Below are 20,537 nucleotides of genomic sequence, written 5' to 3'. Positions count from 1 at the left end.
TCCTATACTGATGCTGGATTCCCTGGTTCTTAATGGTGGCTCTCTCCTTTTAAACCCTTTCTTTCAGGCCAATGACTTAGAAAGACGACCCCCCTATTTCCCACCTCTTGTCCCACTGCTAATTTTGTTCCCACTTTAATGTCAAGATGAGGTGGGGTTTGAAGAGCCCGTGTGAAATAGCCCTTTGTTGTTCCTGGTCTACATTGATTGTGCGGTGGAGGTAGTATCTGGGGATTTTATTAAGATTTAAATCTGGGTCTAATTTCTTTGGGTTAGGGAAACTGAGGCAGGGGCTCGGATGAGGAGAAAGGAGGGAATAGATTTGTCCAAGGTTATACAGCCAGTTAGTGGAAGAATTGCCACTAGAGAGAGCATAGTTTTTTCTAAAGCCAGGTTCCCCCTTTCCCCGCACCTTTACCCTCCGTGAAAATAAGGCCCCTGGATGCTGGGTCCCTAAGGGCTCCCTGCGCTCCGACCAAGCTGCCTGAAGCACCCATCTCAGTAATTGCGGGTGCGTCTTGCTTTGCTGAGGGGTCGCTGAGGACCCCTCAGTCCTCCCCACCCCACCCCGCCCCTCTCCTAGGCATCTCGGACCGCCCCGGGAGTGCCCGGGCTCCAGCCAATCGTGGAGGGCTGCGCAGACGGCCCGCCTCCGATCTGACTGCCCGGTAGCGGGCAGGCAGGCTGACCGGGGAGCGGAGCTGCGGACGCACCGCAGGCGGGTACCAGCCGCCGCATCTCCCTGTCCTTTGGGTCCGGCCCTCCTGCTCCGGACACCCGCGGGAGCCGCCCAGCTCTCCCCGCGCAACGGCGGCGGCGGCCATTCGGGGAAGCGCAGGTCAGCCCAGCCAAGGCCACCTCGATCCAGGGGGGGCAGCGGCGGAGGCCCAAGCCGGGGGAGGGGGCGAGCGAGTCGGGAGAGGGGGTGAGAGTACATCCCTGGGGACCAGGCACGGAGGGCTAGAGGCTGGAAGCAGCTCGGCCGAGGCTCAGGGCAGGGAGGGTGGGGGAAGGCGGTAGCGCCTGGAAGAGGGGGAGGACTGGGGGCATCCCTGGAGAGCGGCTGAAGAGAACCAGGGGCGGGGGAAAATGAAAGGTAACGCTGAAGGGAGGGGGGAAAGGTAGAGGTAGAATGAAGGAAGGGAGGCCAGACAGCTCTGAAAGGGACCCGGCATCCCTAGGGAGGGGCTGGAAGGAGCAGGATGGAGGAGAGCTGGAAGGGAGATTGGAGGTTAATGGGGAGGCAGGGAGAAGAGCTGGAAGCGGACTTAGGGAAACGGCGCTAGGAGGGGTCTCAAGGAAAAGACGGGGGGGGGGGGGGAATCCCAGGGGAAAGGTTGAGAGGAGCGTGAAAGGAAGGGCTGGAAGGGGACTTAAGGAGACTGCGTTGGGAGGGGTCTCAAGGAAAAGACGGGGGGAATCCCTGGGGGAAAGGCTGGGAGGAGCGTGAAAAGAAGGAGAGGAATTAGAGGGGGACCAGGAGAAAGGGAAGGAGATGAAGCAGAACTGGAAGGGGGGACTTCCCTGGAGAAAAGCCAGAGGGAGCTGGGGAGCGAGGCACGGTGTCCACGGGGCCAGCCCTGACAGGGGGATCGGGGCTGGGACTGGGGCTGGGCTCTGAGCCAGGGCCTAGAGCATCTCCTTGGAGCTGGGTAGAAGAAAGGAGGAAGGGCTGACCGGCTGCAGGGGAAGGGAAAGGTGCCGGGGGAGGCAGCGAACTGCGGGGACAGGGCAGCAGCGGGACCTGAGTCACCCCCCGGCTCTTTCCCGCACAGGCAGTCGCTGAGGATGCTGCTGCTCGAGAGGATGCTGCTGTTCCCGAGGCTGCTGCTGCTCGGGCTCCTGGCTGGGGCTGGGCGAGCTGCCCCGGCCCCCTCCACCCTGCCCAGCAGCCCTTCCTCCTTCCCCATGAGCTCCTTCCCCACCTCCCAGGCCTTGCGGGAAGGGCCCCCGCCCGCCCTCACCTTTCCACAGGAGGAAGCCACCCTCGATGAGATGTTCCGTGAAGTAGAGGAATTAATGGAGGACACGCAGCACAAGCTGCAGAGCGCCGTGGAGGAGGTGGGTGCGGGGACCCAGAGAGCTAACCCGCTTCAAGGCTCTGGAGCCTGAAGCCCAAGCAAGCTCAGCTCGGGGCCGGGTTCGGGGTCCTATGCGGGAGGGCGGAGTTCACCTGTGCCCCAGGTCAGCCAGTCAGTCAACAAGCGTTTACTAGCACAAATTAGGTGCCGGGCATTCTCCTAAGAGCAGGTGGCCATGGCCCAGCCATCTGGGGCTAGGCACCCACCCTGCCTTCGGAGAGGGAATTGAATAGACATGACTGGACTCAGGAAAGAAGTCGCCAGAGCCTTTTTCTTGGAAAGCTTGAGGATGACAGCTCCCATTTGCTATTCCGTGATTCACAGGAGCTGGGATTTCTTGCTGATGAGCTCATCCCTGCATCCAGGTGTTTTCTCCTCTACCTGGTGCCCTGTGGCTACTTCCAGCCTCTATCAAAGGGGAACTGGTAATGGAAAAGAATCCTGGGAAGTTTAGGGGTCTTTATTATCAGCTGAAGTACTATTTGAAGCTAAGAAAAAGAAGCATAAATACTATTGCCCTGGGCTTCCCCAATGAGGTTAGGTCTTCAAAGTCACTCATCTGAACGACTCAGCTGGAATTTATTAATCATTCATACTGTTCAAGGCACCGTGCTAGGTTCTGGAGGTCCCTGTCCTCCGGGAGCTTACAGTTTACTGAGGGATAGGATATATAAATAAATTAGAGAGACAGAGACAAGATCAGAGACAGAGAGAGAGGAAGGGAGGGAAGGAGAGAAGTAAAAGCTTCCCATAGGAAGAAGAGAAATACTTTAAAAGGCAACAATGATGAAGGAATATATTCCAGGCATAGGAATATCAGGAAAGAGCTGCGGCAAAAACACTGGCAGGAAATAGAATTTTGAATCTGGAAAATACAAGTCCAATTTGGCTGAGAGGTAGAGAATGTACAAGAAAGCAATGTGAAGTAGTCTGGAAATGTAGGTTGGAGCCAGATAGTAGAGGACTGTAAATGTCAAGATGAGAAATGTGGATTTTATCCTCAAGGTAATAGGAGGCACTGAAAATTTTTTTGTAAATGAATGATTTTTCTGGCCTTAGTAAGATTATGTTGGCAGCTATGTGCACATGACAGAGTAGAGGTGGGAATGCCCAAAATTGATATCCCAACTAAGAGCTGGTTCCATCAGGCCAATGGAGAGGTGCAGAAGCCCTCACGTAGGGCAGTGAGCTTCTGAGACATGAGACGAATCTAGAGTTTGAGCAAGATTCCAAGGACACAATTACTAGGATTGCAAGTTCCTAGACCCTCTCCAATAGTATGGTCCATTGCCCTATTCTTTCATAGTATTGTTGGGGTTGCTGGTTCTGTGAAATTGCTTTCTCATGCCATGGCCCCTGATCTGAAGGCAAGTGTGTACCAGTGTCATGGGAAGGTGGGTAGCTTAGCAGTTCCTTTCCTTTTTATAAGGAAGCTAAACTGCCCAAAATTGCATTCCACTTGGCCTATTAATCATTTTTATTTACTTTTAAAATGTTTTAATATCATCCATTTTTTTGTTAACACCACAATAATTTCTGGGTATCATGTTACCTCAACGACCTAGGAGTGAACCTTCTCTTTTAATAAATAAAAACAATTTAAAAATCTATTTAAAAAGAATTGATAATATAACTATACCTGACCATGTATTTTGCCATTCCCTCACCTCTTAGCTAGGAAGGAGTTATGGTTCATTTTCTGTTTGGGGTCAAGATTGAGTATTAATCACTCAGATTTCATCTGTCTTTTTTCAAGGTTTAAAATTTGAAATTCATCCTTATGATTCAGTTGATACACTTTTCAGAAAAGAGTCAGCTAGAAATCCAAAGTGAAAGGAAGCTCAAGACTGGCCCCTTTCTTTCTTAGTCAGAGAGGCTTTGACCAAGCCCCTGCCTTTGTCTTACACAATCCAATGCCAAGAAAAGTTTCCAAGTTGTGTGGACTCCATCTTACCCAGAGTACTATATGTAACACTTTGCTTAAATATGAAGATGTTTTTACCAAAGGGAATAGTTATTTTATTTTTTCCTAGCCTTGGGTTATGATGAGGATCTCTGTTACAGCTTCCAGTTTGGGATATGGACTAGGCCAGCTTGTATCAAAAGATCAAGAAGATTTAGTTAGAAGAAATCTTACCAAATCATCTAGAAATCAACTCAACTCATCTAGTCTATACCCTCTCCTTGATTTTACATTTAAGGAAACAGAGATCTTAAGAGGTGACTTGGTCATGATTAAATGGAGTCCACATAGAATTGAGGAAATCCCAATACACAGGTGAATCTTGATTCTACATCTTGTTCAAGTCACTTAATTTTTCTAGGCATCTCATTGCTTCATATCTAGTTGTAAGAGGAAAATTTAGATCATGTCTAATATCTCTGTGAGCCCTGACTTTATAATCCCATGATCCTATGGCTAAAGGCAGCTGCCCCAGTGAATCCCACATTTTACAGTGTAAGTTTGATTCTGAGCCCACACAAAAATGGCCCAGATTCTGGCTCTCTTTTCTATTTCCCGACGTCTGCCAAAGAATGGAGTGATAGGATGGAGGGGGGCAGATAGTCCAATAAAGTAGCACTTCAACGTAACTTTATTATTTCAGAATTGACTCAGCTAATCCTGCCTCCATTCTCAGAGAAATATGATTATTCGAACCCTGGCCTTTCTCAAGGCTGACTCATCCATTTCCTTTAGCTTGTTTCATTTTCTAGTTAAGAAAGTGGATTCCCACCAGAAAGAAAGAAGCCAACCCTGTATTTTATTTCAGTGTTGAAACTTTTTTCCATTTTCTATAAAACTTGAATTGGCATTTGAAACTTTAACTCCAAACAGGCATTGGTGTTAGAAGGAATCTGGGAATGACTTGATTGACCAAATGTAAATTTAAAGTGTGGCCATGTCTCATTTTGTGGCTAAATTATCCGTGATGGCTAGATGTTACTCAAATCACCAGTTAGTGTTCCATAATGGGCATTGGCTAAGAATATTGCGAGGTTTAGTTTAAATTGTTCCATGATGCTAGGGGGAAAAAAAGAGACAAAACTAGTGATGGAAAGATAGGAATATGGAATGCCAGTGACACAGTCTGAATATCTGACTTTAATCAAATCCCCAAGTCGCTTCATTTGCATTTACTTTTAAAATGTTTTAATATCATCTTTTTTTGTTGTTGTTAACACCACAGTAATTTATGGGTATCATCTTACTTCAACCACCTTTTCTTCTAATAAATAGTAAATTTAAAATTTACTATTTTCAGTGAAAGTAAAAAATGAACTTTTTCTTCTAATAAATAAAAACCTCAATGTCTTTATTTGAAAAATGGAGACAATAATACTTACTAAGTATTATTAAGGTAAGTACTTATTTACCTTGTGGGATAGAGGAGCAAATGAGATAATTCAATTCAATAGCATATTGAATTGAAAAATCTGTTTCAAGTAGCATGATAGGTACTAGGGGCATAAAGATATAAACAACAGCCCTTGACTTTAAGGGATTTACATTTTCATGGGGCTGCTACAACAAGTTACAACTAAAACCAACATATATGAAAAGTAACACAAAGTAACTTTAAGAAGGAAAGATACTATATATCTGAGCTGGGTTTTGAAGGAAGTGAAGGTAAAATAGACAAGTGTCCCTGACCTGAGAGACCATTTATACAATGACATAGAGGCAGGAGATGGAATGCAGTGAATTGGGAACAAGTTTAAATAGTAAAGGAAATGCTTGTAAATGTATGTAAGGGTGAACTAGGAAGTATACTTGTTCCAGTGACACATAGGGACATACTTCCTCTCTAAGAGTTGTTTCCTCACCTGTAAAATGAGGTCAGAATAGACAATCTATAAATTCCCTTTTAGCTTTAAATCTTTGATTCTTAGTTTCTGAAGTATCCTTTCAATTCAGAGTCTATGATACCAACCTGTCATGAAGTTAACTTAACAGAGTCAAAGATTTAAAGTCAGTACCTCCTGAAGTAGCCCATTCTACTTCTGGACAGCTCAAGTTGTCAGGAAGTTTCCCCCTAAACATGTTCAACCATTTTTCAATCACATACAGTTCTTTGCGACACTATTTGGGGTATTCCTGGCAAAGATACTGGAGTGATTTGCCATTTCCTTCTCTAGCCCATTTTACAGCTAAGAAAACTGAGGCAGAGTTAAGTGACTTTTCCAGGGTCACAAGTGTCTGAGGTCAGATTATGAACTCAGAAAGATGAATCCTCCTAACAACAGACCTGGTACTCTTATCAACTGTGCCGGTGGGGTCATCATAAGCCCCTTAGCTGTCCAACCCCCTATATATACAAGAGTCGAAATCTGTCCTTCTATACCTTCTACCTATTGCTTTGACTTCTGCTTTTTGGAAGCAAGCAGAATAAGACTAATTCTAATTATTTCTTGCTAATTCTTTACCTCCTGATGCAGCTACATGACACAGTGGATAGAGCCTGGACTTAGAAAGACGAGTTGAAATCTACTCTGAGATATTTAGAAGCTGTTGACCCTGGGCAAGTTATTTATCCTCTGCCTCAGTTTCCTCACCTGTAAAATGTGAGGATTATAATAACATCCATCTTTCATGATTGTGTAAGGAAGAAATAATATAATATCTGTAAATCACCTTCTATATAGTAAGTGCTTAATAAATGCTTGTTTTCTTCATTTCTATTTAATCCCCTGGTAGTCTCTCACACACACACGCCCAGGTAAGGTGGGCGTGATATATTTTTCATGAAAGCAATAATGTTCTTATCAAAACAGTGCTTTTCCAGTGCTGAAGAGCAGGGATCATACGGACCTTACTCAATTTAAAGCATCATTTTAAAAAATACAGTTATATTATGACTTTGCCATTAAGTTTATTTTCAACATTTGACATGGTCCAACTCATGAGGCTGTTAGTTTCCTGAAAATGGAGGAAAAACAAGTTACCTTCAGTTTTAAGTTGTTGGCGGAAGATCTGCATTACAGATTGATCCTGTCATCCGGTTTGGTGATAACAGCAGTTAATACTTCTGCCTAGTTCTCTATAGTTTGCAAAATGTTTTCATGTGTTCTGGTACATTTGATCCTCACAATAGCCTTTCAAGTTAAAAAAAAAAAAAAAAAAAGGTAGGGACTAAGGGTTGGGCTACCAGTAATTTATAGAGGCAGTTTGGTATAGTTAAGAGAGTATTTGATTGAGATCAGGAAAAACTGGATTTGAATCTTGCCTCAAATGCTTACTAGTTATTTAACCGTAGGGAATTATTTCCCTAGCTGTTATTTCAAAGGGTTGTTTGGGGGATTAATGAAATAATCTAAGTAAACTTTGATGAGCTATATCATTATTGCTTGTTGTTTTTTTTTTTTTCTATTGGCATTGTAGTCTGGGAGATTCTAGTCCCTACTCTGCTAGAGGCAGTGTGAGATAATGGATAGAATGTTGGTATCATGAAATCCTGGCTTTGAATCTTACCTCAGAATTCATTAACTATGTAATGACTCTAGCCAATCAATCAACAAGCATTTTGTACATGTCTGCTTTGTTCTAGACAGGGGACTATGCACCCAGAATGCAAATACAAAGAACAAAACCATCCTTACTTTCAGGGATTTTATAATCTAGCAAGTAATCCTATCAAGGCAAATCTCTGGACCTCAGTTTCCTAATCTGTAAAGTGGGAAGGGGATAGACTAGGTGATCTTGAAAATCCCTTTTAGTCCTAAATCTATAATTCTATTAACTGTGTAACCTTACACTTACAGCATTCCTGGGCCTTAGTTTCTCACATGTACAATGCAGAGGTCAGACTGTGATCACAAGATCACAGATTTAGAACTGGAAGGGACCATAGAGATTGCCTAGTCCAAACTGCTTATCGTATAGAGAAGAAACTAAGACCTGGAAAGGAGTGACTTATCTGAGTCTGTAAGAATCAGAATATGAATTGAGATCATCTTCCTCTGCAACCGGTGCTCTTTCTATCACTCCCTGCTGCCTCTCCAACCCTTCCCCTAGCATTCTCTGTTTATTTATGATCATGGCAAACCTAATCACTCGCTATGCTGTTAGATTGCCTTATTGCTAGGTGGGTGGGGCCCAAGTTCCGAGCTGGGATGAATGCCTTTCCTCTATTATCACATTATGGCTCTGTAATGGGCTCGTGGAAACAATAAGTTATGTATGTGCCATATTTAATAGGCTATATAGTTTTTCTGTGTTGAATGTAACATGCTAAATGCCCAAGTTTGCCTGCTAGGGCAATAATAGTTATGGCTGCATAAAATTTCCATGATAAAATTGCACTTTCCATGGTTTATGATGCTGTTAAGAGGGCTTTAACTCATTCTGCTGAGAATGATTTTACACAAAGGCTCATTTCTGTTGCATTAAATGAAGTGGAGACTTGCTCATTATTTGGTTATTTGACCAATATAGGAAACCAAATTGGATCATTCAGATGCCAGAGTGGATTGTTTCCCCTTGCCTTAGATATCTATCTAGCTAGATCATTTATTCAGCTCTTACTATTTGCTAGGCACTGGAGCTGCAGAGAACAAATTAACCACATCGTGACCAGATTGCCACGTCTTTCTTAATAGATGACCTGACTTCCTACTTAGTGGAGAATGACCTGGCCTGAGTTCCCACCTATAGCCATACCTAAATCCCTCCTGCCTATCCTCATAGAAAAGACCTCTCCTCGCTGAACTAACTCCTGGTACTTGGTGGGGCTGGCCATTGTCAGTTATTTATTGTTGAATAACAGAGATAATTGTCCAAGTTAAACCCATTTCTCTCAGTTTAGCCTAAAATCGTATGACATCACCCGCTTCATTTTCCCTTCCTCCAACCCTAATCTCCATCCATCCATCCAGGCTGCCCATCCCTGGTAGTGCTCTGTCTTGTCAGTGCCTCATTTTAGAACTGGCCCCAACCTCCAGATGTGGCCAAACAAAGAATAATAGCAGGACACTTACCTTCTTGTTCTATTGCTTAAGGCTTCAGTGGATGTGCTTTTTCCATCCCCACCCCACCATGTGCTAAAGGCAATTGGATGGCACAGTGCTGGATTTGGAGTCAGGAATACCTGGCTTCAGATATTTACTAGCTGTGTGACTCAGGACAAACGCTTTAACCCCGTGTGCCTTAGTTTCCTCATCTGTAAAATAGAGATAATAATAGCACCAATCTTAGAGGGTTATTATGAGGATCTGATGAGATAATAATTAGAAAGCACTTGACACCTAAAAGGTACTTAATTAATGTTTATTGATTAATCAAAGCACTCAGCATTAGTATCTGGTATATAAAAAGTGTTCTATATAGTATACTTGTTAGTTATTTTTATTATTAGCTATTATTTTCATTTTTAGCAGTTTATAAAAGAGCCATATCTATGAGATAGTGGTTATGGATAGAGAGCATCAGTTCTGGAGTCAGGAAGATCTGAGTTCAAATCCAGCCTCAAACACTTACTAGCTGTGTGACCCTGGGACAATCACTCTCTTTGACTTAGTTCCTCATCTGTAAAACGGAGGATTCACTGGAGAAGGAAATGGCAAACTACTCCAGTATCTTTGTCAAGAAAACTCCCATGTCCATGGGGTCAAGTAGAGTCAGATATGACTAAATTACTGAACAACATACTCGTTCTTAGGTTCTCTGTCTGCAAAGGAGTAGGTTTCATAGAATCCCAGAATTCCTATGGAAAATATTTCTCTTTGAAACTAACCTCTTTTTCTTTTAAGCTAGTATAAAATTGTCCTAAGATTTTTGGGATGTCATATATTCTGATTTTTATCCATTTCTGATTTCCTCCCCTGCTACTGAAGTGCACAGATTCATTTAAATTCTCTGTATGTCTCTTCGTCTGTCTGTGTTTTCTCTCTCCCTTCCTCCCTCTCTGTTTTTCTCTTTCCTTCCTTCCCTCCCTCTCCCTTTCTCTCCCTCTCCTTTTCCTCTCTCTTTCTCCCTTTCTTCTCCCCCTCTCTCTGTCTCTCTCATTCTCTCTCTTTCTGTGTTTTTTCTCTCTCTCTCTGTTTCCCTCTTTCCCCTCTGTCTCTCTGTCTCTCTCCCTCCCTCCCTGCTTCCTTCCTTCTCTCTCTCTTTCTTTTTCTCCCTCTCCCTCTCCAGGCATTGACCCCCGCTTCCACCACCCCACTGATGACCTCTCTAGTCTCTTGGGTTTTGGCTGATAATTTTCAGAGCTCACAAATTGTTCATCCAGCTCTTATTGAATTTGTAGATGAAAGCAGAGGAGGAAGCGACCAAAGGCTCAGTAGAAGTCAGCCTGCAAGATCTGCCTCCCAATTTCCACAACAATTCCCACAGTGAAGTTAAGGTTGGAAACAGAACCATTTACAGGCAGCAGGAGATTGACAAGGTACGGAGTGCGTAGCCCCTCATATCTGTAGCATGGAGGGGGAAGGGGCTCCTGTCCACGGGCAAACTGAGATCTTGCAAATCTTTTTTCCAGAGAGGTTTCCCACCTGAGGCCATATGGAGTGAGCTCAGGATGTAAGACTTGCCTCATTCACTGAACCAATATTTCTACCATTTCCACATGGAGATAATAATTACAGCCAGGGCAACAATTAATTTCTCCTTTTCACGTGATTTGTTGGATGGGGGGACACCCCTGGGGCAGGTGCAGGGGCCTGTTGGGGGGTTCAGGCCAGACACCGCCTGGGAAAGCGCTTGAGACACCAATTCTCTGGGAAGGCTTGCGGGGCTCATTGTCATTATTTAGGGTCGAATCTGATTACTTTTCATGTGATTGTGAAAGAAAGGGTGAGTGTTAGTAGTCAAGCTGCTTTTCCAGATGTCTCCCCTCAGGAAAGGAGGGGAGCATTGGGACCCGTTCCAGATGAATCCAAAAGCTTGTGTTCCATTTGTCCTTACTGTGCCAATATTTTCATCCTAGATAACCAACAATCAAACTGGACAAACAGTCATTTCAGAGACCATTATTGACACCATAAAGGATGAAGAGAAAAGGAATCACGTAAGTCCTGGCTATTCCTTCTTTATTTCCAGCATTCCAAAGATATCAAACCCAAGCACTGGCTTCTACCACAAGCAAGAGGACAGGATTATGTTTAGGATCGAAAAATTTGTGAGGAGGTCATGTTATCCAGTGTTGCCATTTTACAGATGAGAAAAATGAGGGCCAGAGGGGAGATCTGGAAGAGACTTCAGAAGTCACAGACTTCTGTGACAGATTGGAAAAGTATTTATTAAGCACTTAATGTGTTCCTGGTATTGTTCTAAGAACTGAGGATATAAGTATAAGCACTCAGTGGTCCCATTCTTAAGGAGATTTCATTCTAATGGAGGAAGAGAACATATAAAGTGGAGTGGAAAACAAGAGGGAGAATGTGCCCGTGTGGTGTCATGGAGTGAAGCAATCAGGGAAGTTGCATGAAGGTCAAAGCTCCAGAAAGATAAGAAAAAAGCTGAGAGACGTAGGTACCATGGGTCACACATGTAGCAAGTCAGTTCCTTGATTTAAAAAAAAATTAAATTTTAATTATATTTTATTTTTCCAATTACATGTAAAGATAGTTTTCAACATTTATTTTTGTAAGATTTTGAGTTCCAAATTTTTTCTCCTTCTCTCCTCAACCCAAGAGAGAAATCTGATATAGGTTAAATATGTGCGATCCTTTTAAACATATTTCCATATTTATCATGTTGTGAAAGAAAAATCAGAGCAAAAGGGAGAAAACCATGAGAAAGAAAAAGCAAACAAATAAGTCCCCAGTCCCCCAAAAAGCTGAAAATAGTATGCTTTGATTCACATCCAGTCTCTAAAGTGCTTTCTCTGGATGCAGATGTCATTTTCCATCCCAAGTCTATTGAAACTGTCTTGAATCACTGTTGTGCTGAAAAGAACTGTCTATCCTAGTTGATCATTACATAATCTTACTGTTACCGTGTGCAATGTTCTCTTGGTTCTGTTCACTACATTCAGCTCACGTAAGTCTCTCCAGGCCTCTCTGTATTCATCTTGCTGGTCATTTCTTACAGAATAATATTCCATAGTATTCATATACCACAATTTACCCAGCCATTGTCCAATTGATGGGCATCCACTCACTTTCCAGTTCCTTGCCACTACAAAAAGGGCTGCTACAAACATTTTAGTCCTTTCCCCTCCTTTCAGATTCTTTCGGATACAAGCCCAGTAGGGACACTGCTGGATCAAAGATTACACACAGTTTTATAGCCCTTTGGGCAGAGTTCCCTGGCCCATGCAATTTAATAGTATAAGCCCAACCACTATCAGACAGGGCAATGGCAAGAAAGTGCACGCTTAGAATTGAAAGAAGGGCTGCCAGTCATTGCAGAGTTTAGTGCCTATTGTGTCAGCCTCTGATTATCCGGAGGTTGTACTGAGATTGATATTTTTAATCAGAAAACATAGTGGGCCATTCATGGACCAGAAATGATGGTTCAGAGGCAAGTAAGTGTAGGAGGGATCTGAGCCAACAGAAACAATGGAATTATGTATTTTGAACTGGAATAAACTTTAAATGTCATCTAGTTCAACTCCTTCAATTTTATAGATGGGGAAACTAAGTCTGAGTGTTTAAGTGACTTGCTTATCATACAGGTACCACTAGAAGAACTTGGATTTTAGGTCTTAGGACTCAAGGTTTGGTGCTCTATCCACTATATCACCCTAGCTCCCACGAGGTAGTAGCTAGCTTCAAATTTCCATGTTCTGAGGAAAAGGACAGGCCCGCAAGTCCTCATTCTACCCTACCAGAATAGCTTCAGAAGCTATATTTACAGACTCTGAGCTCTATTCTGTATAAATTGTATAAGAGTCTCTGGCCCTATTTTTTTTAAAGCTTCTTTGATTTTTTCCTTTAATATATTTTTATTTCATTAAATATTTCTCAATTAGACATAACAAAATTTTATTAACATTCCTTGTTTTAAAGTTTGAGTTCCAAATTCTCTCCCTCCTTCCCTCCCTTCCCCCCTCTCTTAAATAGGCAAGCAATTTGATCTTAATATGAAGTCATGCAAAACATATTTTCTATTAGTCATGTTGCAAAAGGCATTTGTTGATTTTTGAAAGCATCCCAATCACTTCCTGATTCTTCCTCATCTATAGAATCTTGCTTTGTTTAAAAAATGTGACGGTTAAGCAAAACAAATAACACATTGGTTATGACTGACAAGGTAAGCCCCATTCCACACCTGTAGTCCATCACCTGTCTGCTGAGAGGTCTGTAGCATATTTGGCTGTCAGTTCTCTGAAGTCACAATTGGGTACCTCATCAATCATCGTTCTGAGGCAGTGTTGTTTTACCTTGTATTATGTTTGTTATTATATGTGCTGTTCTCCAAATATTTTCTATTTTTTATGGATCCTATCTCTCCCGAGCAGGGTTTCTTAGCCAAGATCCAGAGATCTCTTAGGAATACATTCCAGAGGGTCTGTGAACTTCAATGGCAAATAAATAAGCAATATGTCAATCTTTATTTTCATTTAACTTTTGGTTTCCTCTCTAATCTATTTTATTTTATGCATTTAAAAAGATTACTCTGAGAAGGGGTTCATTGGTTCATAGTCTCTCAAATGGTCCAGGACCCCAAAAAAGAGTTAAGAAATCCTGCTTCACAGGGAGGCAGTAAAGTCCAAGTCTCTTAATGGGATCAAGTGAAGGAAAATTGGGTGCTCCATCTACTCTTGTGCAGCGTCAAGGAAAAGACATGGGGTTTCTTCTATGGCCCTGGAGTCAGGCAGCTTGCAGGCTTTTTTTTTGGGGGGGGGAATAGCAATTCAGCTAACAAAAAATAATTTAAACTAATGTTTGTTCACACTTATGTGAGCTACAGAGCCAAACTGTCCCATGGAATAGTATGGATTTTTAATCCCTTCCAGGAACCACAAAATCCAATCTACAGCTTCACAGGGAGAGAGGAAGCTCAAGGCTGGCGAGATCACTCGTAGCTAAGAACCCAAGAGGAGGCAGCATTGTTTTGTAGAAATCGAGATGACACTTCAGGGGCTCCTGCTGTAATTTCAGCTCTGGTGCTCATTTTATTGTGCAATTTTGGACCAAGTCCGTTCCTCAATCTCAGCCTTGTTCCCTCATCTGTAGGATGAGGACACCGGACTAGATAAATATCCAAGGTGCCTCCGGCTCTTGACATTCCATGCTATGAATGTCACTGGGCTATAGAAAGAACTTTCTGCTGGGGCTGAAGAAAGGGAGATAAATACACTGAAAAGGGATTGTAGAAATTTTCAGAGAAATGAAACCAAATGGTAGTGATAGGTGAGCATCCAAAACAAATCTGAGGAGAATGTGAGGATAGCCAGGAATATGAGGAAATGATGATTACTGGATTTGGAGAGATAGAAGACATGGATTCAAATCCAACTTATTATTTAGCAGTGTGATTCTGAGCAAGTGACTCATTTGTAGAATGAAAGGGTTGGATTATATGACATCTAAGGTCTAACTCCACATAGATTTCTATGCTAGGAAGAATTAAGATTAGTAATAGAAAAAGAATAATATTAATTTAATAAGATAGAATAGTAATAGAAAAGGAAGAGAAGGGGAAGTTTTTTTTAAAAAAGATTGATAGATCTTCTTTGATTTTTTTTTTTTTTTGCAAGGCATTTGGGGTTAAGCGACTTGTTCAGGATTACACAGCTAGGAAGTGTCAAAGGCTGGATTTGAAGTCAGGTCCTCCCAACTCGAGGCCATTCTCTTTCTTTCTTTCTTTCTTTTTTTTTTTTTTAAATTTTTATTTATTTATTTATTTGTTTGTTTTTAATTTTTAATTTTATTTTTTTAATTTAAATTTTATTTTATTTAATAATAACTTTGTATTGACAGAATCCATGCCAGGATAATTTTCAGGCCATTCTCTTTCAATTGGGCTACTTAGCTTCCCTGTCTCCTTGGAGACTTTGTGAGTGACCCCTCCCCATTTTCCTTAGAGAATAAAGTACATTGTAATGTACTTTCACAGGAAAGAGTGAAAAATGAGAACTTTGGGCCATCTCAGAAAGAATAGTTTCATGTTTTGAGTATGCCCTTCTCCATGATAACACAGCTGGAGAGTCTTTGGCTTTATGCAGAACCTGAGCAAGCCAGCTCTGAACTCCCGAAGAATTCTGCAGTCTAAACATAGACTCCCAGCATTCCAGAGCTGGAGGGGGACATCAGAGTCCTGCCGAAGAGGAATCCCTTCTACATCATCTAGCACTTAGCAAAGTGTCTGACATGCACTAGGTGCTTAATAAATGTTGATTGGTTGATTGATTCCTCAGCAAATGCTTGGGGCTTGTCATTAACTGAATGTTGATATTCTTTCACTTTAGTGTAAGTAGAATTAAAGGGAGATTTAGATATAAATTGGCTAAAAACAGTTATTTTTTTTTATCTAACTACACCCTGACCAATTTTTACCTAATTCTCATACCAATTAATTTATAATTGGGTATTTCTAAGCAACTATGAAGAAAAGGAGAAACCATCTACCATCTTGGAGAACTTTTCCTGCTACAAGTTTCCATTCCATGCATGCTCTTTGGCTTTGGGGGATTTGATCAGGTGTTTAAAATCCTTTGGCTGGCTCAGTGGATTGCTGTAAAAGGGAGAGGTAAAGAGAGGGAGGAGGTGAAATGCTGCAAATTGCAAGTTAGGGCCCCTTCCAACTTTCACAGTTAATGATTTTCACAGTTGCTTCTGAAAGTGTGTCATATACAGCAGAAAGTCTATCTTAAAAGAAAGAAATATTTTTAAAATTCATGTTTTTAGTGAATTATGACATACTGTATATAGAGTCAGCATATCCAGCTTTAAAATTCATAAGTAGTTAATTGAAAGGCTGTCACTAGAGAAGCCAAATTTTCCCTCTCCTCCTCCTCTCTTCCCCTTCTCTCCTTTTCTTTCTTTCCATCACCTTTGTATTAATGCACATAGAAACCTAAGGCTTGTGGAAAGTTCCAGGTTATAAGTATGTGAAGGCTTGAAAACTTAACACATCATGTAAATTATTAGACTGTTTTTAGATTTGGAAGTGGAAGGGAAAAAAGGGACAATCAAGCCTGTTATTTCATCTGGGGAGACTGGCCAACAATAATGTTTTATGGGGGTCTTGTGGTTTGCCTTCGTTGCAGGGTGTTCAGCTAGCACCCACTTCACAGAGCAGCAGACAGACTGATTGCTTTCATGGGCAAGGTAATTTGGGGCAAAGGCAGAGAGGGAAGCAGAATTTTGAAAATGGAGAGAGCAAGACCCTTTATATAGGAATAAGAAGTGGTGTGCACAGTAGGGCTTCCCCTCTGGAATTAAGAGATACAACCTCTATTTTATGCCCCAATTCCTTGGATGATTAGGTTTAGATTCATTGTAAAGGGCAGGTTGTGTCCAGCAAACTCTGGACTATTCAAATCCTAGCTAATATAGGTGAATTAAAAGCAATGTTAAACTCCCACTCTTCTATTTTAACAACAAAAGAAGATGAAATCCAAATAAATGGTAGGAATTTGTCCAAGGCATGGCAGCATTGATCCAGAGCTGGAAGGGAGCTCTGAGTTCATATACCACAATTCTGTCTTTTTTAGGTGGGGAAACTGAGGCACAGTGTAAGAATTATAGGCATTATAGGAGGTACAAGGAGTAGCTTGCCCAGAATCATTGTCTGAGTTTGTATACTTTCCATCACACCACACTACCTCAGTCACTTGAATTCATCCATTCAACAAATATTTCTTTATTAAGCTCCTGCTGCCTACAGTATTGTGCTAAGAACTAGAGATTCAAAAACAAAATAAAAAACAGCCCCTGCCTTCAAAGAGCCTCCATTCTACAAGGGGAATGCAATATTTATATGATGCTATGACATGCAAGTGAATTGGATTTAAGGGAGGGAGGGCTGGGCAAGATCACCTGCCTCATTTTCCCCTCCAGAGCCATCTGGGTCCAGTGGCCAGATGTAGATAGGACAGGATGGGAGAGTGACTATTGGCTGTCAGGTATAATTTTAAAAATAGTTTTTATTCTGTCTTTTGTTTTAACATCTTCCTTTCCTCCTCTAGTCTTCTTCCTTTCCCTTCCAAAGAGCCATCCCCGGTAAATAAAAAATAACATACAAATACAAACAATACAAATATTTTTAACATAACAAAAATAAAGAGGAAGAAGAGAATTTTCTTCTTCTTCTTCTTTTCTTTTCTTTTCTTCTTCTTCTTCTTCTTCTTCTTCTTCTTCTTCTTCTTCTTCTTCTTCTTTCTTCTTCTTCTTCTTCTTCTTCTTCTTCTTCTTCTTCTTCTTCTTCTTCTTCTTCTTCCTCCTCCTCCTCCTCCTCCTCTTCTTCCTCCTCCTCCTCCTCCTTCGCTTTCTCCTCCTCCTCCTTCTCTTCTTTCTCCTCCTCCTCCTCCTTCTCCTCTTCCTCCTCCTTCTTCTTCTTTCTTCTTTCTTGCTGAGGCAATTGGAGTTAAGTGACTTGCCCAGGGTCACACAGCTAGGAAGTGTTAAGTACCTTAGATCAGATTTAAAGTCAGGTCCTCCTGAGTTCAGGGCTGGTGCTTTATCCACTGAGCCACCTTGCTGATCCTGGAGAGAACTTTTTAAAAATCAAAACTAAACAACATATTGAAAAAACATATCGATGCATACACTTGGGCCTCACTTCTATGAAAGGACATGATGTGATAATTTCTCAGGCTGTCATGAGAAGCAGAATCAGTGAGTGTTGACCACTCTTTCTAGAATTGTGGATGTGAAGGAAGGAAAGGGTTTGAATAACAGTTTTAGAGCATAGCAAGGGTGAGGGAAAGATTTTAGGCATTTTTTTTCTTTTTTTTTGAGGATAGGAAACATTTGAATGTGTTTGCAGGCGTAGGAAAAGGAACATGGTACCATGGAGAGATCACTGGATTTGGATTTGAATCCTAGATTTGCCACTTATTACCCACATGACTTTGGGCAAATCATATGACGTTCTAGCGATTCAGTTTACTTTTCTGTAAAATGAGTGGTTCTAACTCAATGACTACTACGATCCTTTCCTACTCTCAATCTATGATCATTTTATCCTACAAGGACTGATGTCAGAGTACACCAGAAGTTCTGTCCCTGGCTGTGTGGCTTGGGCAATTTATTTAATTTCTCTAACCATTCATTTCCTCGTCTATTAAATGGGGGCTATTGTAAAGCTATACGAAAAAGTTCCATAGAAATGTGAACTACTATTATTTCTGGGTTAAAAATACATTTTCCCCCACTCATTAATTCCTCCCAGAGATATCAGGTGTTTCTCCTGAGGCTCTACAGACTGAAATGATGATTTCTTGCAAATTATTAATTGGGATAAAATTTGACTGCAATGAAACATTTTAAAGTTTGTAATGGGATTTAAAAAACTGGCCCTGAAACTTCCTGGATCAAATATCACTTAAAATGCTCAGGCCCTCAACAGGGACTCAGGAATCCATCCTTAATGTACAAATCAGCACATGCAGACATTTCTTAGAACGGGCCTTGACCTACATTCCAAACTAGCACCACATGTATCATCTGCCTATTGAACAGCTGCCTGGGACAGTTTCCCTTTTAGTTTATTTTTCCTTTCCATGTTATAGGGAAGGATTTTCTCAAGGGTCAACTTCTTTGATCACTCAAGGCTAGCAATGTTTGAGTATATAGCCTCATTCTTGAATGAACTCAGTTGTCTCTACCTTCCCAGTCCAAATGATCTATAAGGCCTCCAGATGGGGGGCAGACAATGAGAGAAGCCCTAGAAAGGAGGAAGGCTGGAGAGGAGGATTATGTGCCCTAAATTCTCTGCTGGGCCAGCAAAGGTAAGTGTAGCATCAGGTCCAGTGGATAGAGTGCTACATTAAGAGTAGTCCTCCTGAGTTCAAATCTGGCCCCAAACACTTATTAGCTGTGTAATCCTGGGCAAGTCACTTAACCCCATTTGCCTCAGTTACCACATCTGTAAAATGAATTTGGGAAGAAAATGGCAAATCTCTCTAATATCTTTGCCAAGAAAACCCCAAATGGGGTCACCAAAGAGTTAGACCCGACTAAAAAATGATTAAACAAAAACAACATAATTTCTCTTCTTTGTGAGAAATCTCAGCATCATCTATTTCCCTCTGGAGCTAATGTGGGAGAAAAAGAATACATGGGACTTTAAGAATCATAAATATTATTATAGATATAGACTTCAATTCGGATGATTTAATCCAACTCCCCTCATTTTGTAGATGAGGAAGGTTTAAGTGACTTGGCCAAATTCACATAGTGGGATGATTTGACTCCAGGGTCAGTACTCTTTCTATTGTACTATACTGTGTTTTTATGATCAGCAGTTAACATTTTCATTCATTTAATAAGCATTAAGTGTCTTCTCTATGGAAGACCCAGTGTTAAACACTAGGGATCAAAAAAGTAGTGATAGTTCATAGATATCAAGCTACAAGAGAACTCAAATAATCAGCTCTAACCCTCACATTTTACAAATGAAAAATATGAAGGCTCAGAATATACATGATTTGTCTAAGGTCATACAAGTAATAAAATCCTAGAACCAGGATTTGAATCCAGAACTCTGATTCTGGACTCTGTGATCTCTCCAGTGTACCATAGCTCTACAATCAAGGAGCTGATATTCCACTGAGGAAATGGAATTCTACGTTTCTAATTTTATATATATATATATTTTGCTGCATGGTGATAGCATATGAAAGGTATTGAATTTAACTTTGTATTTATTTGCATTTTTCTCTTTATATTTAATCTCTCTCTCCTTATATATGCACTTGTCTTTCCTATTGAAATGTAGGTTCTTTGAGAACAGAGACCTAGAGCCTGTTTAATACTTTCATAATATGATGGAAGTCTCTAGTGCTGTTCTTAGTTACCCTCAGAGCATTTGACAAGAGTCAAACAGCAATCCCAATCATGAGACTCACTCATCCCATTGTTCTCACTTGGTGGGGCCCCTAAGGAATGATCCCAAAGGGCTCCATGATGAGTGTTTCATTCGTGAGAAGGAGTGTTGGACAACATCCTCATGAGGCAGGTGGGGCTTGGTAACTCCATCTGAAATGGAGTGGGCAGGGGAGGGGAGAGGGTCTTTGGAGGGCATAATGGAAGTTTTTTTTAAGGAAAACAGAAAGTCCTGTGTGAATTTATTGGAGAGAAGTGCCAATCATACCATAACCTTCAGCAAACTTGACCTCTAAACTTCTTGACTTGGTTTTGATTTTGTTTGCTTTGTGATTTCTGGCCAAGTCTGTGGGTTTCCAGGAGCTTTAATCCAATAGAAAACACCAGAAGGAGACCATTGAAGAAATCTGTGACTCCTCAATAAATATTTGAATTATCATCAAACTAACTAAACAAACGTAGTAGATAAGAACGACTTTTAAGGAGAAAACATTTCTTTCCAAAACTTTCCATGCTATATTT

General features: G+C 41.5%; 1 protein-coding gene across 1 annotated transcript in view; it reads left to right on the top strand.

Moving 5' to 3' along the window:
• Positions 1-724: 724 nt before the first annotated feature.
• DKK3 (dickkopf WNT signaling pathway inhibitor 3) overlaps positions 725-20,537 on the top strand; it is a 63,630-nt gene continuing 43,817 nt past the window's right edge. Inside the window, exons 1-4 of the mRNA XM_051965721.1 lie at positions 725-838; positions 1,776-2,061; positions 10,325-10,462; positions 11,003-11,083. Coding sequence (XP_051821681.1) covers positions 1,789-2,061; positions 10,325-10,462; positions 11,003-11,083 — 492 coding nt within the window. The 5' untranslated portion in view covers positions 725-838; positions 1,776-1,788. The remainder of the gene's footprint in view (positions 839-1,775; positions 2,062-10,324; positions 10,463-11,002; positions 11,084-20,537) is intronic.

This window comes from Antechinus flavipes, chromosome 6, assembly GCF_016432865.1.
Source record: "Antechinus flavipes isolate AdamAnt ecotype Samford, QLD, Australia chromosome 6, AdamAnt_v2, whole genome shotgun sequence".
In the NCBI taxonomy this organism is placed as follows: domain Eukaryota; kingdom Metazoa; phylum Chordata; class Mammalia; order Dasyuromorphia; family Dasyuridae; genus Antechinus; species Antechinus flavipes.
This window is presented reverse-complemented; position numbering and strand designations above follow the sequence as displayed.